Source organism: Haliotis cracherodii, unplaced genomic scaffold (assembly GCF_022045235.1).
Source record: "Haliotis cracherodii isolate W230 unplaced genomic scaffold, xgHalCrac1.p SCAF_10, whole genome shotgun sequence".
In the NCBI taxonomy this organism is placed as follows: Eukaryota; Metazoa; Mollusca; class Gastropoda; order Lepetellida; family Haliotidae; genus Haliotis; species Haliotis cracherodii.
Window position 1 is genome coordinate 14,644,363 of NW_027266265.1, and position 17,177 is coordinate 14,661,539.

Consider the following 17,177-nt stretch of genomic DNA (forward strand, 5'->3'; position numbering starts at 1 on the left):
GGATGAAGACATATACTCTCCAAAAGAATTGACACATTTTGGAGATGTCAGGAAATCCGTACTGTCGTGGGCAGCTACACCACATCGAAAGTATGTCATGTGATTTCTACAAGACTGGGCACCATGGAAACCAACTGACTTTTACAATTTCTTCAGCCTAATATCACATGTACATAATTTATAATTTTACCTGATATTGAATTGCATGTGAATTGTTCACTTTACACCCATCACTGAGCGAAGATTTTAAAAACAAAGAAATATTTTTCTATCGTCTTATCAAGACGCTGTATTCATTTATTAAATATTTCTGGCTGACTTGATTCAAATGCCAGCTGATAAGGGGGTAATTCTGATCAATATTCAATAACGTCATTTCACTTTGGACAAATAAAATTTCATTCTTATTTAGTCAACTTTGGAACAACGTTTCCAGGGAAACTCACCCGCACTACAAATAAAATTAGCCGAAGCATGGCAACAGCGAGCACAGCTTTGGTATTTTACTGTGCTAAAGCAAATATATACTCACACGCAAAAGAAACGCAAGTCGAGTATGCAGTACACATGTTATTTATTTTCAACAGGAAAGACAGGAAATACTAATAGGGCAAGATAGACAAAACTTTGACCGAAGACAGTTTAATAGATTAAAAGGCAGATGACATAATTTTCGGGTCAATACCCAAAATGTCAGTCAATACCTGGTGTGACCACCATTAGCATTGATCACTGCCACACATCTCCTGTACATTGAGTGGATCAGACGATTTGTGAAGGCCCTACACCCCGACGCCGCCAAATTCTGACTCTGCCGTCTGCATGGGAGATACAAAAGCGACTTTCATCAGAGAAGATGACACGCCTCCACTCACGATGACGCCAATTGCGATGACCCTGTGCCCACTGAAGTCGTGCTTGTCGATACCGTGGTTGGAAAACAGGACGACGTACTGGTCGGCGACATCTGAGGTTGTTGGAACGGAGACGTCGGATCACAGTGTCCCGTCTAATGTGTCGATTATGTGTTCCTATGGTCTGTCGAGCACTTTCACTTGCAGTTAGGAACGGATGTCGCTGGTGTTGACGGGTAATCTGCCGATCTTGTCGAGGTGTGGTGACCCTAGGACGACCTCTCCGAGGAAGGTCATCTGTGGTCTGTGTAGCATTGTATCGATGCAGGAGACGGTAAATTGTGGTTATGTTAACGTTGAAATGACGGGCAACATCTTAGACATACTCTCCAGCTTCCAAACGTCCGATAGCCTGGTTCCCCTGAATTTGAGTTAGGCGTGGCATCAGTTTTATACCCACTACAGTTCGTGACAGTTCGTGCATTTTCGATTTCGAGAGAAATGGGTGCATGATACCCACATATTCATTGAAATGGTGCGTTTTGGCGATTCGATTTTTATGTTGCGTTTTTACTCGGTGCTTCCAAAATGCAACCAAAAATATTGATAACACCATCAGGCTTCACTACATGCTAAAACTCAATTTATGGTTCCGTGTTTGTTACCTATTTGCTTAAAACCACTTGCGTTTCTTTTGCGTGTGAGTATATTGTGTGTGACGAATACTTGATACAAATGTTGCACTTTTTCTAGAACGTCATTTCACTTAGGACTAATAAAGTATTCATTTGAAAACCTTACGTATTTCTTGGAAGATCGTTTCGAGACAGAGGAATTGTCTTACACGGAGAGAAGACATACACACAGACACACCTTATAGTCGAAGAATGGCAACACTGAGCATAGCTTTGGTATCCGACCGTGCTGAAGTTTTGCTTCTTCTTTGTGGAATAGTTAGGTTTGTAAATAGTCAGAACTGCTTCGATGCTGCAATACAACATGACAAGTACATGGAACACCAGGCGTTCAGGAAGCTCGGGAGTCCGTCTCTGTATGACTGTGCGTCTGAATGCCTTGCGTCCTCTGTATGTCTCTCCTTTGGTTTTGAACACAAGACACGTACATGCCTTCTAAACAGAAACAGCAGTGCTCGTGTAAGCATTTCTCCAAGATCTGGGTTCGACTTCTGTGATATCCAGCACTGGCCCAAGGTTTGTCATTCTTTACTTTTAGCAAGCATTACTTCTTCAATCTTCTCTAAACTGCTTTGACTGAATTGTAGATATGGTCACTTGTTTAGGGTAAATTCAACGTTGTTCTCAATGTGCAGTTCACCGGAATTACGACAACTTCTATATTACAATTAGGAGCGACGTTTCAGTGTTGGTTCTTTCACCGTTATCAAGCACCGTTCACGTGCTTGATAAACCTTCTTAGAACCTACACCAAAACATCACTCATAATTGTAATAAAGAAGTTTTTCTCTTATGTATCTTATTCTTATTTACCCCATGTAACCCAAGGGCTTGAGGCCACCGTCGCTCATTCACAACTAGAGGCAAGAGCGTATGTGATTTAAACACATGTTGTGCTGTGTACTATCTATTTCTATCACTCTATATAGCCAAACATAGAAGATTGTTAAGAATATTTCAATAAACGTCTTGAACATCCGATTGTTTTCTGGGTTGGATTTATTGGCCAAATGCCTAAATGGCTTCAGTCTATGTTTCAATAACGTTCCACCCCCAACTTTGAGAAGTGCATTTGTGTGTTATATTTCAAGACTCTCGCTGGTCCCTGTTTAGGAATGTCATGTCCCCTGACCACCAGCTGTCAAGTAGATCGACATGGCCGTGCAAGTTGTGTTTCAGGTATGTTGTAACTGATTATTTGCATGGGCAACGAGTCAGACATACACAGTTACGTAACTTATTTGTCAGCCCATGTGTTTCAGGTATGTTGTCAGGTATACACTTAAATAATCGAAATAACGAGAGAAAAGTCGAAATTCGTAAACCAATAAAGGAGAAATTTTGATATATTTATCTAAAAAATCGGAATAATGACAAAAGACTAAAAATGAGGCTACCAAGGAAGCGCCATAAGTCTTTCGTTGGTGATTGGTGTTAGGGGAGGGTTTGGATTTGTTTGAGTCGTTGAACACCATCGACGTAAACCGCAGATGAATGTGATTATCTACACAGAGTTTCGGGGCTGCGGGCATCCTCCTGATGTACCCGGGGCCAGCGTGACCCATGACGGACTCTACCAGGGTGCTGTGGCAAGGTATTCATGTAAGAAGGACTACATCGTCTGTCATCAGAGAAACACCAGTGTCTGTCAAGCCTCTGGACAGTGGGAGAATGTGGAAAGTCTCTGCGGAAAGTTCAGATGGAGGAATCCGCTACGTATAATGATGTTCCATACCACATTTTCCATCGCAATCAAAATAAGAGATCATGTTTAAGTTGACAAAATGATGTTCTGTTGATAGGATTGATTTTCCACTTGAGCGTTCTTGTAATTTATTCTGTAACAAAGATGTACGTATAACATGTAATAGGTGCATTAACACTATACCCCGTTTGGAAGCCGGGGTAGAACTGATTCCCAGAAACCTAACCTGGATCGCGATTTCAGGCTCTGTGACTTCGTACCCCAATGGAATGGATAGGTAGTCATGCTTTCACTCACTGGTTTTCCTGATCTCGGTTTTGTACAGGCGTCCGTTATTTAACCGGAATACAGCTGACTGCTTGTTTCGACAAGATACTCTCTTTCATTCCCACTCATGATTTGCCCAAGTATTTCGTGAGGTGCATGTGGAACCTGGCGCATGTTATCTTTTAGATATTCCTCTAAATGTACGCTTAATCAAGCGTGTGAACGAGCCGTACCGATACAATCTGACTTCATGTTTATTTATGTTAGTAGTTATGCTGTTACATTAACATAGCCAATCAGAATGCAAGACACCCTCAGTCTCGTGGCCTGTCTTTGAGTGAAGAAGAAACCTGAGAACGTTCCCCTGTTCTTTCTAAGATAGGTTCATCTCTGTTGTCTGTCCAGTGGTAGAGCTTCCGCCTGGAGAGCGAAGGTCGTGGGTTGAATCCCCGGGCGCTCATATCTTAAAACGTTTAACAGATGGTAATTGTTGTTACTCTGCCTGACGCTCGGCATTAATTGGCTAAAGCAAGAACGGCCCGGTGTCGGTATACCGTGTCTGAGTGGGGTATTCATGTTATACTGCGGCATGGTATCTCAGTGTACTATAAAGTCGGCATTAGTCCGGACTGGTATAAGCAGCCACATACACATACGTGCATGCACGTCGCTATATAAGTGCAATAATCTTGGACCCGACGTTAAAACCCATTTTACCTCAACATTCTCAGATAGTTCTCTGTTCTCTGTTCAACTGCTCTCTTTTCTCTGTGGAGAATAGTATTGTAGGCACTAGGATGGTGCCTCATCTGCAGGACCATATATTCCTTTGCCTAACGGGAAGCTGTCTTCACACCATAACAACACACAACATACACATAACAGCAGCAAAATATTCTTCCTTAGCAGCGTCCATTTGGCGAGATTCCTGCTAAAACTTTAATGGCCTGTCAACGATGAGTCTAAACAGCCCAACTTTGATCAAGTTTTTGATAGTGTTATGGGGTGTTTATGCGAAATGATGGCATTATCAAATCACAATGGTGATGGTTTATACCGGATATATTATGTATACTGGTTCGTAAAAGGACATATGATACGAGTATATAGAGATTAATACACGAGTATCCACCTGATACCATTTATCTTACAACGAGTTGCTTCAAAACGTATCTAATGAACGAAAGCGTCAACCGACTTCCGTATGACATCACTACCGGTGACTGACTATTACAAAATGGCGTGTTCACTGCCAACAGGATGCCGAGGAAGATTTTCGTTTATTCGGGGATCGTATTTACAAAAATGTGTCATGTAAACAATCAGAAACAATCTGACAATCTGCGTGTTATTTGTTTTTATGTTTTCCAGTGTAACCAAGAGAATTAGTCAGAAATGCAGACACATAGTAAAATCTGAATTTGTTTTTTTAAAACAAGTACTTTTCACAGCGTTCGTTTTCACATCTAATTTATTTCGCTTGATTTCATCTAGATAATTTGATCTCGTGACAAAGACCACTTGGCATTTGATTCTAAAATGTATGAGGAGTTCCGGAATGTGTGTATCGCAACTGATTTTGAAATATACGTGATCTAATAGGCGTCTTATAACCGGCATACTGCAAATTTAATTTGGTAAACACTTTCAAATATGGTGGAAAGTACAAATAGGCGTTCGTGTGTGCATATTTTCCCTAACATTCTAAACGGTTGTAGGCTTACAGGCGACGTTATAGATTTATCAAGGGTGAATTGATGAAAAACAAATACCCGTGATCCCTAATATGCTAGTTTTGAAATTCAATTCTTCGAGTAAAATTTAGATTTCTAAACACACAGTAAATAACGCCGTGAATGGTGATTTAGTAATGTATTAAAAAGGGCGAGATGTCTTATGTACCTAATTTTCAGACGTCGTTTACATTAATTTTACTTTGCCTATAATGACAGTTGAGGATATCACAGAACAGGTAATTTCCCAAAGAATTAACAAACCTGTCACATGTTCAACGTTAAGGTATTAAAAAGGCATCTAATGACACAGATGCCTTCTGCGGAATGACTGCATCTGATAACGCTTGTTTTTCTGTCTTTTCATACTTCAAGAGTCTGAACCAAAATTACGGAGAACCGCTCTATTTTTTGTGTGCGTCAACTTGTGGTCAACTAAAATTCTTGTTTGCGTTGATTTTGTCACAACCACAGTGGAAAATTATCATTGGTTTTAGATTATGTGCCAGTTGGTTAGGCTTTGCGTGTGTCACTTGAGTGAATCATTTATTACGGATATATGTAGTAACAATTCAAAGTCTGGAGATCAGTGGTATGCAGATGGAAGGATAGTGTGTTTTGTCATCTATAATTGCCACCACTATTTGCTTTTTGTTTCAGAGTTTGTACAACCTGTATGATCTGCCATGTGGACCACAAAGCAAGTTCAATGTCGTTGTCTTGGCTACTCCAACCACAGCTTCCAGGTAACGAGGGGTTCTAATGATCTGTTTCCAGTGTGTGTGTGTGTGTGTGTGTGTGTGTGTGTGTGTGTGTGTGTGTGTGTGTGTGTGTTTACGATGCTTCAAACAGTATTTCAGTTGCTCCAAGGTTTGTTACTTTGGTGAAATCCATTATCACGGAACGGTACTGGAATTATAAAATGTTACATCCCTCAACTTCGATCAATGAAGATTCAATCATTGGATTTTCTATTCAAGGGGATAGAAAAACGTATACTGTCAGATAGACATATCACATTTGCTGAACTTGAGGAAGACACATGTCTAAGTCATGGATCCATTGAAACTATTATTCATGAACATTTACAGATGAATAAGATATCTGCTCGTAGGGTGTAAAAGTTTCTAAATTCTGATCTTAAGGAAAAAAGAAGTGACATTGCCAGAAACTATTTAGAGCTAATTTAAAAAAGATAAGTAAGGGGTGATGGAACATGGGTCTACCACTATGATCCCGAGTCAAAACGTCAGTCCATGGGATGGCACCATTCCACTTCTCCGGCACCAAAGAAATTCAAGTCTTCAAGATCAGTGAAGAAACTTATAGTCACTGTATTTTGGGATGCAAAGGGTGTGATCCTTGTTGATTAAGTCAAAAGACGATTACCGGTGCCTACCATGCCGATTGTCTTCATTGCCTGTTAGCGGTGAGGAATGCTGACTGCTGGACTTCTACTACTTCATGACAATGCCCCTTCTCACTACTTTCGACTTGCAAAGGTTGCTGTGCGACAATGTGGGTTCGAAGGGCTGCCTCACTCTCCAGACTCGCCAGATCAGGCCCAAGTGATTTCCACCTGTTTCCTAAACAGAAAGAACACCTTCGTGGAAAGCGGAATGACGACAACAATGGATGGCTTCAACTGACTGCAACTGAAAATCTTCACTATCGATATAAGAAGTGTATTGAAAAGCCGGGAGATTATTTTGAAAAATACAATTGTTGATTTTGTTTGTTAGGCTTAGACCTTTTCGGCTGAAAAACATTTCAATGCGACGTTAAATCTCATTCTCTCACCATTCTCTCAGCATGGTGTTATCAATAGTAATCATGACATGTGAAACACAATAAAATGGATACTGTTCCTTCTCTTATAACAGACATCTGAATATGAACAAATTCAAGAAATTATGTGGCATTTAATTGGCTAACCAAGCACGTTTTTTTATATTTTTCCCCCTAAACCACCTCGCCCTCCAATGGACAACTATTACCTGGTTAGCTGAAAAATTATGGGCGGGCCAGAAGTGTCGCATTATTGCGATGAACGATGTCACTGATTTCGTATTGTTGTCTACAGTTCTTTTGAGTTAATGAATTAATTAAATAAATAAGGAGTCTGTAAAGTTGTTGATAGTTGAGGTATATGTTGTTTTGCGCCACAGTGAGCACATCGCTTTTTACGTTTATTCGATTATCAACTGACGTAGGTTTAAAGGTAAAACAGCAATGAAAATGACATGAATGGATATCTAATAACCAGTGATAACACCAGGTGTTCGCGAAAAGTGAATCCATGTCCTGCCCTTCCGATAGCACCTGTTACTTGCACAATTTGCCTAAAACAACTGCAGTGTCCCTCCAAAACTGTTTAACTACTCTTTTTCACATATATTTGGGTTTACCTGCATGTTTTCAAGACACGAAACTACTCAAAGGAATATCAAACCATCAGTCACAAGACAAAAGATTTCCAGGACGTGTTTTCAACTTTCCATACACTTTAAAATTTGGCAAATCTAGTGAGCCAGGAGGACCTCTATCGTTATAGTTTGTCCCTTTGTTTTATTTCTACCTTAGTTTGGTTTTGTTACAGGTGTTCCGTGGCGCTGAACTCAGGTGAGGACGTGACGTTGCTTTCAGAGTTCAGATTTTACTTTGGATTGAAAAAGAACGTTACAGTTATCAACAGCAAGTTACACCATCGTTGGGGTATTGAGGTGATACGACCGCTTCCTTTAACTGTAGGAAAGGAGTCTGAGATCCAAATATCTCTGTATCATGGAGAGTATAAGGTATGATCAGACTTGGAGTGTGCAATGGTAATGATGTTTTATTGTTGGGAACGACTTTCTGAACGACATTCACTGGTGTTGTAGATATCATTTGAAATTCCTACATACTCACAGAAGCGTCATAATGTGAACAAATATAAAACGCTATGGTAAAATGAAATGTGGTTCTGTAACCACAATTAAAGGAAATTGTCTACTAGTATAAAACGGTGCATGTTTTTTCTTTACAGCTTGTGGTGGATGGTGTTGTTGTGATCAACTTTCCTGAGAGACTGCCGGGGAAACAGCCTAACCGCATACATCTGAAATATGACTTTATTGTACGTTTAATGGAAATCTCAATCTGATTCACAAGGACCAAGAAAGATACACACACTTGATGCATACATGTAGGTCTATAGCTTTGGATCTGTGGGATAAAACTTTAAAATTGTTGATATACTTCCTACAAACAAATTGATTGTGTCAACGGTAACCAACTATGCATACTAAAATAATGTATCCTTGGCTGTAGGAGCTTCGCCCCTGCATGTCCACTGATCAGTATAATTGTACAATAACTACTGTACAGGGACTGAGGCGTTTGCCCCGAGGGAGAAATATACATGACTTCCTAAAGCACCGTTAATCGTCGTGCAGAGTTGTGTTCTTTAAGCGTGTCAGAAACATCACTCGTTAGTTCGAATGACAGATTCACCTGATTATGTCCCTTCGTTTGTCAGCCCAATAATCCTGGTCAATAAATCAATAGTGGTTTATTGTTTCTGTACAAAGGAGTCCTCAGGTCTATAGTACATACATACATTTGTTTATGAGCAGTTGTCTTATCTATAGAAATAAATGTTTTTACACTGAAACATATTAAACACATGATCATAGTAAATGATTAAATAGTGTCAGAGAATATATATGGGAGAATTGGAGTTAATGAAATGTGAGTCTTAAGAATTAATAAAGATGTACAATCTCACACCGGGAAAAGATTTCAAGTTGAAAAATCTTTTTATTCTTCAATTCTTTACACAATAAAATTGGAAGATACCTACATTCTCTAACCAATAGAGCTATTGTTTCGTAGAAAGGGGTTCGTAATTTATTTATTACAATTTGTAATGAATGTGGTAAAATTGTTCAGACCGAAAGTAACACAACTAAATATCCAGATACATGTACTCAAATATGAGAGTTGCTGGATTTCCTGATTGACAATATCTTCAAATTTGGTGTAGAACCTCATACAAGTAGAATCTATCCCCATGGGTACGAACTGTACTCTCCTAGCTTATATGTTACAATTTGCAGACGAACAGGAGTGTGTGACTGCTTTAATTTAATTAGTTTGTTGTTTAACGCCGCACTCAGCAATATTTCAGCTTTTAGTTCAATAAAATAGCGACCCCTGCTAAAAAGTTCAAACTCAGTTACAGATTTTTGATAGTTCGGGTCCATATGAATGTGATGCACCCGACTACTTTCACGATTTTCAATTTGATTTAGTTTCAGCATGGCGAAATGAAGTGAGTTTAACATATTTGCAACTAGCTTGCGTTGGATGCTCCGGCCATATCGCACTGTGTGGCATTGTTTCCGAAAGTGTTTGTTAATGAATGAACGCCCTTGGCTGTTCGAGAAAATCAGTCAAACTAAATATCATCGATACAAGTCATACGAAAACTCCGTGGAACTTCTGATTTCTTGGCCCAAAACATCCCAAATGTAAACAATATCATTCCGTGTTGATGTATTGATGTCCAGCGTAAACGTGTAGATCATGGTTTTCTTTTCTTATTCTGAGGGTGATGGTGCCCTTCGTTAATTGAAACTGCCTTTGGACTCTTCAGTATGGGGTCGTACAGTTGACAGGAACTAGTTTGATGAGCTCTCTGGATTCCCTTTTCCAAAATGGTACGGACAGGGTGTAAATTTGGCTGATAGATCAAGGAAAGGGAATAATGTTGATGGTCCAGCGGGGATAATGGGCGGCTTCAATACCCTTCAGTTGAACACACATCAACAGGAACAATTTGTTAATATGTATGCATAGAAATGTCAAGAATTTTCATGCTTGGGTATTTATCAATATTCATGCACAACAAGACATGCAACCGATTTCGGTCTGGGCTGTTTACGAACTAAAACTGCTGTTTTATTATGTAACCAGAGTGTTTTGGTGAATAAATCACGCAAACTTGGAGTCGATGGCTTGCGGTATATACATTTTTACTTTATACATGTATATATACATACATACAGAAGACACCATGTGCCGGCTCAGCACATAGTGGTAGTGGTTGTTGTCTTGGTGCCCCGGAGCATCCAGCCTAACCCTAGCTAGGCTAAGGGTAAGACCTTTCTCTCCCTGTATCTCTCTTCTCCCTCTCTCTTTTTCTCTGGACCAAGGCTTATATAGCCAAGGTCCCCTGACATTTAGTAAGTGATGAATAAATGTAAACATTAATACATTAGTGACATACATGCACATCTCGTTCAGGATGGCAGACAGTCGATGTACAATAAAATGGGGATTAACAACTGTTTTTAACAATTGTATCATATTATAGATAACGGCAATGAAGTGTTTCAAGGCATATAGATGTCATGGCTCCAGGGTAATTAGGCTTCGGAATTAAATGTTCATTCAGACAATTGTTGTCGTAAATCAGTCGCTATGACATTATTATTACGAGTGTTTTTCAAAACGTATCTAACAAGCGAAATACACTCGTTGTAATAAAAACGGTATCTGAGGGGACTTGTTTAGTCGTCGATATATCTTCAGCTCATCTATCTACCAAAGTTGATAATCAAAGAAACAACTGTGAAACCATATTCATTGTCCTTAGTGGAGCGGCTGAGTGTAATAAAAGAGCCGAATTGTTCACTTTGAGTTAAAAGCATGAAACTTGGCACAATAAAACTTTAACCATGGTGATTAATTTTGGCTATAGAGAAGAACTGACAAAATTAATGCCATGAAAGCCAGTTACTACTGAAAAGTGAGAAACAAATAGTTAAATGGTTTAATTTAAGGTGAATATGGTTGGAAAATATTTGAAGCAATTATCTGAGATTGTGGAATAACTGTTTGTTGGATCTTTGAGATAAAATAATGATATTTGACACATTAACAGCTCTAAACAAGGTGAATAGTTTTTGCCATGGGGCCAGCAACATGGTCAACTGATTTTAAAGATGGCCGCCTTTCTCAGGTCGTCAATTCAGGTGAGGCCTGGAATTCTAACTGCGCTGTGAGACAGTTTATTTCTTCTTGACGTCGAGCACTATACAATCAGCTCCAGCATTTTGTGTCTACATTTCTCAATTGCTTAAGTATTTAGGAGATATAAAATTTATTCAAAGTTCGCGGAAAGACATATCCGCTTACAAATAAGCTTTTGGCTGAAGGTTTCGCCATCAAAGACCTGCCTGAGTCAAGAAACAGTATGGTGAACAGTCAGAGGAATATACTGATATGGTTTGTCAACATGATGCGCGATGCTATCCCTTTTCGCGAACGCCTGCAGTCACCAAAGAAGCAAACGTCTAAGACCTGCATCACTTCGGGCGTTCATTCCACATCAAACTGACACACTCAGATATAACCGAAATAGTGTGGGACTCAATTACTTTGACCAACAATTGAAATAGTGAACAAGAAGTCGACATTCGCCAGTCAAAAAGCAGCTTTAACGAGCCTACTGGCGACATCCATTCCAGATTACACTTTGAAAGACTTTGCCAACGCCTATGTCGACGGAGGAATTAGCTCTTGGTGTAATCAAGGACGGCATCGGCATCACTGTCCCGGAAGTTTAAGGCACAACATTTAAACAACAAGAGTTTGACACTAACTTGGCTATACCCCCCGCCCCTGTTGCAGAATTTATGACATGATTAAATCTAAACAAACCCTAACCTTTTTAAACCGAGGTGGAACTTGTCATGGAAATTGTAAAAAAAGAAGGGTTTGGAACATAAGTCCATCTTAAAATAAAAATATATTTTTTTTCTAAATAGCAAAAGGCCACAGTGCAGCATGTGCCTGACAAACCTTTCAAACCAAAGTTTCATGAAAACATATTGAACGGTTTCTGAGTTATGCTCCGGAAACGAACCCTACCCTCACAGAACCTAAGTCCACCTTGTTGCCATGGAAACGTAAAAAATAAAAATTTCTAAAATTTCTAAATAGCAAAAGGCACCAGTTCAGCATGTACTTGACAGACCTGCAAAGTTTCATAAAAAATATTGAACGGTTTCTGAGTTATGCTCCGGAAACGAAACGTGACGGACGGACGGAGTACGTTTCTATATCCCCCGCCAACTTTGTTGGGCGGGGGATAATACCCAAGAAATACACGAACACAACGATGAACGGACTTTCCAGCTCAATCATTCATGGGTTCAACTTCACGGCGTTTCCTGCGAGCGACACATCCTGCTCGCGATCGTCCGTACAACAGCTATCGGAATACCAAGCTGACTAACAGTATGAATGTAAATACGTATATGGTAAAGGACAAGAAGATCGATCTTACGGAAATGATTATCGACACAGACAAGGGGGGTAATCGATGAAGGCTAATAATGCCAAAATATGAATAACAGTGATCAATGAGAAGTGACATCGTAGCACAGGTTGTCCGACAGTCAATATACAATGGAATGGTGATGAGGATTAACAATGGCGATTAGCGTCATTTAAATAATGACAATTAAGTGATGTCATGGCTACGATGTAATTAGCCTTTGGAATTAAATGTTCATTCGGACAAAAGTTGCCCTGAATCAGTCGCTCTGACAATATCGATTCAAAATAAGAACCTTAAACCAACCAAATTTCTGAAATGTATAACATATAGTGAGTGAGTGAGTTGGGTTCAACGCCGCTTTTAACATTATTCCAGTTATATCACGGCGTGTCAGCTAAATGTCGGAGGAAAGCCCGAAGTGATGCAGGTCTCCGACGATTACCACTTCGGTGAAACCCAGGAGCAAGGGTATGGTGCTGACAAACTTAGAATATAATCGGGTCGAACCGGGATTCGAACCTACAATCATAGGTTTCTGGCGTGCCCAAGGGACGCAACTCTGCACAGCGAATCGCGGCGCCTTAGACGACTGGGCCAACCGTGCCCCCGTTTAACATATAGAGGATAGAGATTACATGGCACAACTTCCCTCGGGCTCTATAAAGTCTCTTCCGTTTCAAATGTTTAGTGCATCGAGAAATAGACAATGATTTTGACGGAATCAGTGGTGAGTCGTACAGCCCGTAACTGTCGGTACCTCGTTACCCACGTGTTAACATTTGCGAGGTTGCATGATTAGAAAACATATTCAGACTCTCTTTCCCGATCTGGTTAAGCGACGCTCTGTTTGGTCAGCTGAAAGGTTGTTCGGACAAGTCCTGAGATTTTTTTCAGCGGTAGCAAGAACACAGATCAAATTTTAATGACATTGTATATTGTTTTTTTGTGATTCAAAATTATGCATGTCAAAGTCTGTTTAAGGTGCATTTAATTCTAAGTGTAAACAAACATATGTAAACAAACATATAAAATTATATTTTCTGTTACTCTGTACATTTATAATCTCACCAATTCAGCACCATCTGAATAATAATGTTAGTATACGAATACTTATACATTTAGGATATGTATCATCCAAAACTGTCTCCCATAGGAGATATCGCAATGAAATTGCATCACAATGCTTTGTAGACCAATGTGACGTCATTGTTACCATGACGTCACAATCAAATGACATCACTATGGCTCTGCCACTGAAGCTGTTAGCAGTACTTTTAACACTTAAGACGATGGGCCTAAATTTTCGAAACGATCTTAGCTACGATTAATCTTAACAACTTACGGTCAAAGATAAGATATCTTAAATTTAAGATAAGGGAGATTTTCGAAACTATCCTAAACCTGTCGCAGATCGTTCAGAGCTACGATACCTATCGTAACTCTGACAGAGAACTCATTTGTGTTAGAGATTGAAAAAGCGGCGTGTTTCCCAATGACGTCACGGGGATTTCCCAGCTGTTGACAATACCAACAACAAAGACAAGTGACAGGGAATTCATGATCACATAGTCAGGTCACATTGTTTAACGCGCAAATATTTGAGTGACATTCAGTACAATCCTACATACGTCCTACATGTAGACGTTTTGTTTTTATGATAAAAGATGCCATGACTACCCGAACACAAATATTATTTGTGTGTCCTGCAAAGGCATTTTGCAAACCCAATAAATATCATAATCAATAAGTGTAGTGTTACCACACTACAGCTATTAGAATTGAACAGAAATGTGCAGAAAGATACTTCTCTATTTTCCCTTCAAATGGTCCTCTCGCGAGCGCGCAGACCTTTATGTGAACACATTGCGTACAACGTCAAGGACGAAAGTAAGGGACGTTATTCTAAATGACGAGACCTTTGATCGAACAGCTGGCGTTCAGCATTTAAGATGCGTGTTCAAGTCTGATGTAACGTGATGTATACTAGCTCAGTCTAGATCCGTAATTCTTTTCAAAACTTAAAAGTAACACTAAGTTTCGTTTGCAAAGAGAGATAATTTAGGAATTGACAAGTTATGTTGTCTCATAGAACAGGCCACAAGTTAACGTGAACACACATATAATGTAGTCCTTTTCTATCATTATAAATTAAGTAGAGCTAATAAACTGATTTCATTTAAATCTGGCCGAGGTGCGAAATACATTATAATTGTGTCAAATCTATTCCAGAACGCAGTTCGATGATGTTTGGCTTGTCTGACAGAATTGCTGAGGATCATGTACTAGTATTTGTCCACTGACCCTATACATTACAACGATTTCGAAATTGTCTCAAGTATCTATAAAAACAATTAACATAAAACGGGTACATGTACACTTACATATTAAAAAGACCAAAATCAATTATTATTTTAAAATCAACTTACTGAAAGCAAAATTAAAAGATTATTGTTTTGAAAATGCCTATATTATATTGATGAATAAACTACATTCAATATCCGTTTTCTGCGAACATATATTGGAAAGTGAATTTTGGACCATGTTCAAACTATGCAACTTTATGACGACATTGAAAAGCCGAACGAGCATGGAAACCCATTTTTATTTCATTTTTAGATACGAAAATCTGTGCTTTACTTTTGCTGTCAAAATTTTAATAAATATATTTGGTATCAAAAGACCCTCGGGTGAGATTCTCTATTTGTCGGATTGTAATGGTGCCAGCACCCAAATTTCTCTTTGGATTACTCATTCTCAAATATATCGGACATTATTTAGCTCAAATGTTTTAGTAACATAGGCTCTATTAGAAACGTACTTATCTGCCCTTGATTTGCATCCCCGGGTCAAGTTTAGGCGAACATAACGTCCGGTGCGTTCATGCTTCAGTCGCTTATGACAAAGGACCTAGTCACTATCTGAATAGCCACGCTAAGGGTGTTCATGATCATTGAAGCTCTGATATCTTTCTCCAAAAGTTCCACATGCCATCTTCTGACTTCAGTGTTTTACTTGTTTTTCAAATACTGTGTACGACTGATGTACATAAATACATTTTTCTAATGTCAAATGAAACAGGTGTTTCAAAGTTGCCAAGACCCTTTATCATTTATGATCTCGCCGTTTGGCATCAATATAAATGTATTATTGATGGAGATTTATATCTAGTGACATTAATTTGATTATTTTTATTGATTATGCATTACAAATAGAATCAGTTTGTGTTCCAGGTACACAACTGCACACTGATATTATACACGTATTCTTGTTGCTACTTGCAGACGATATTGTCCTTTTTTCGGATACTGAAACGTGTTGACGTCTTAAAATTTTTTTTTTGTGATAACTACCATTTGTCAGTTAATCTAGATGGGACTCAAATTGTCTTTAAAAAGGTGGTAATTTATCAAGAATCTTATCATAGTAGGAACGCAAAAACCGATTCTATATGGAATTTTAAAATCGCTATACATACATTCATACATACATACATCATGATCTGTTTATTTAAATATTTGACTCGAAAATAAGCACAACATGACTGTATATTTGTTAAAGAAATCTTATATTATAAATATCATTGCCAGCTTCATGTCTTAATTAATGCTTCGTCTAAAATCTTCTTATGTGCAAACACAGCCCACCATCAAGTTAAAAATGAACCCTTTATGGTGCATTCAAAATTAATTTTGGATTAAAATCATATCTAAAAGAAATAACTATGAAGAATTTCATGAGTGCACTTGCTCATTTGAGGGCGCTGGGTTAGATTAGTGGTCAATGCGTTCGCTCGTCCCACCGACGACCCGGGTTCGATTCCCCACATAGGTACAATGTGTGAGGCCCATTTCTGGTGTTCCCCGGCGTAATATTGAAAAGGCGGCGCAAAACCATACTTATCACTCACTGAAGATGTTGTTCCCACCACTCTCGACTTGAGACTGGGAGATACAGAAAAAAGCTAAAGTATCAAAGGTTGTGTTTGGTTTGTATACAGGGTCAAGTAGAAGATGAGTAACATTTTGTCATGATATTTATCATGCCTCCATGTCAGAATGATAACATCTGAGTGGTTCATGTGGCCTTGATACAATACGATGTATCCCGCCATCGGTTCAGCTGCTGGTGATTGTAGTCAATGTTTGCCACCATCGGTTCAGCTGCTGGTGATTGTAGTCAATGTTAGCCACTAATTAAAATTTACAAATATTCAGGTAGGAATAACAAACTGAATGATTTGGTCTTATGATACCCTCTCAGGAGGACAATATTTTACGCTACTTCAATCTCCTTCGAGGGCAGAGCAACAAACAATCTAGGTTAATAATTATACCATTCCATTTCGTAAAAAGTAACTATATGTACATCAAAATTTATCAATTAATTCTGCGAAACCGCATTATCAGTGGTTCAAGGGTGGTCACTCTATCTCACTCCATCGGACGGGCAAAGTGGGCCCATATTCGAAACTAAGGAACTCAGTGGACTTTCAATTAAATATATCTGCCAAATTGATTACTTAAAAACTCAATCTAAGAGTCACTTATTCACTCAAAATGCATGAAATAGTATCAATAAAGTAAAACAATAGCA

The 17,177-nt window shown here is 38.9% G+C and overlaps 1 protein-coding gene across 1 annotated transcript; it reads left to right on the forward strand.

Annotated features, from left to right (window-relative positions):
• The first annotated feature begins 1,864 nt into the window (after positions 1 to 1,864).
• On the forward strand, positions 1,865 to 8,399 carry LOC139447157 (uncharacterized). The gene is made up of 6 exons (XM_071228350.1): positions 1,865 to 2,065; positions 2,641 to 2,728; positions 3,062 to 3,260; positions 5,914 to 6,000; positions 7,854 to 8,052; positions 8,283 to 8,399. The coding sequence occupies exons 1-6, from the start codon at positions 1,865 to 1,867 to the stop codon at positions 8,397 to 8,399; spliced, it is 891 nt and encodes a 296-aa protein (XP_071084451.1).
• The last annotated feature ends 8,778 nt before the right edge of the window (positions 8,400 to 17,177 follow it).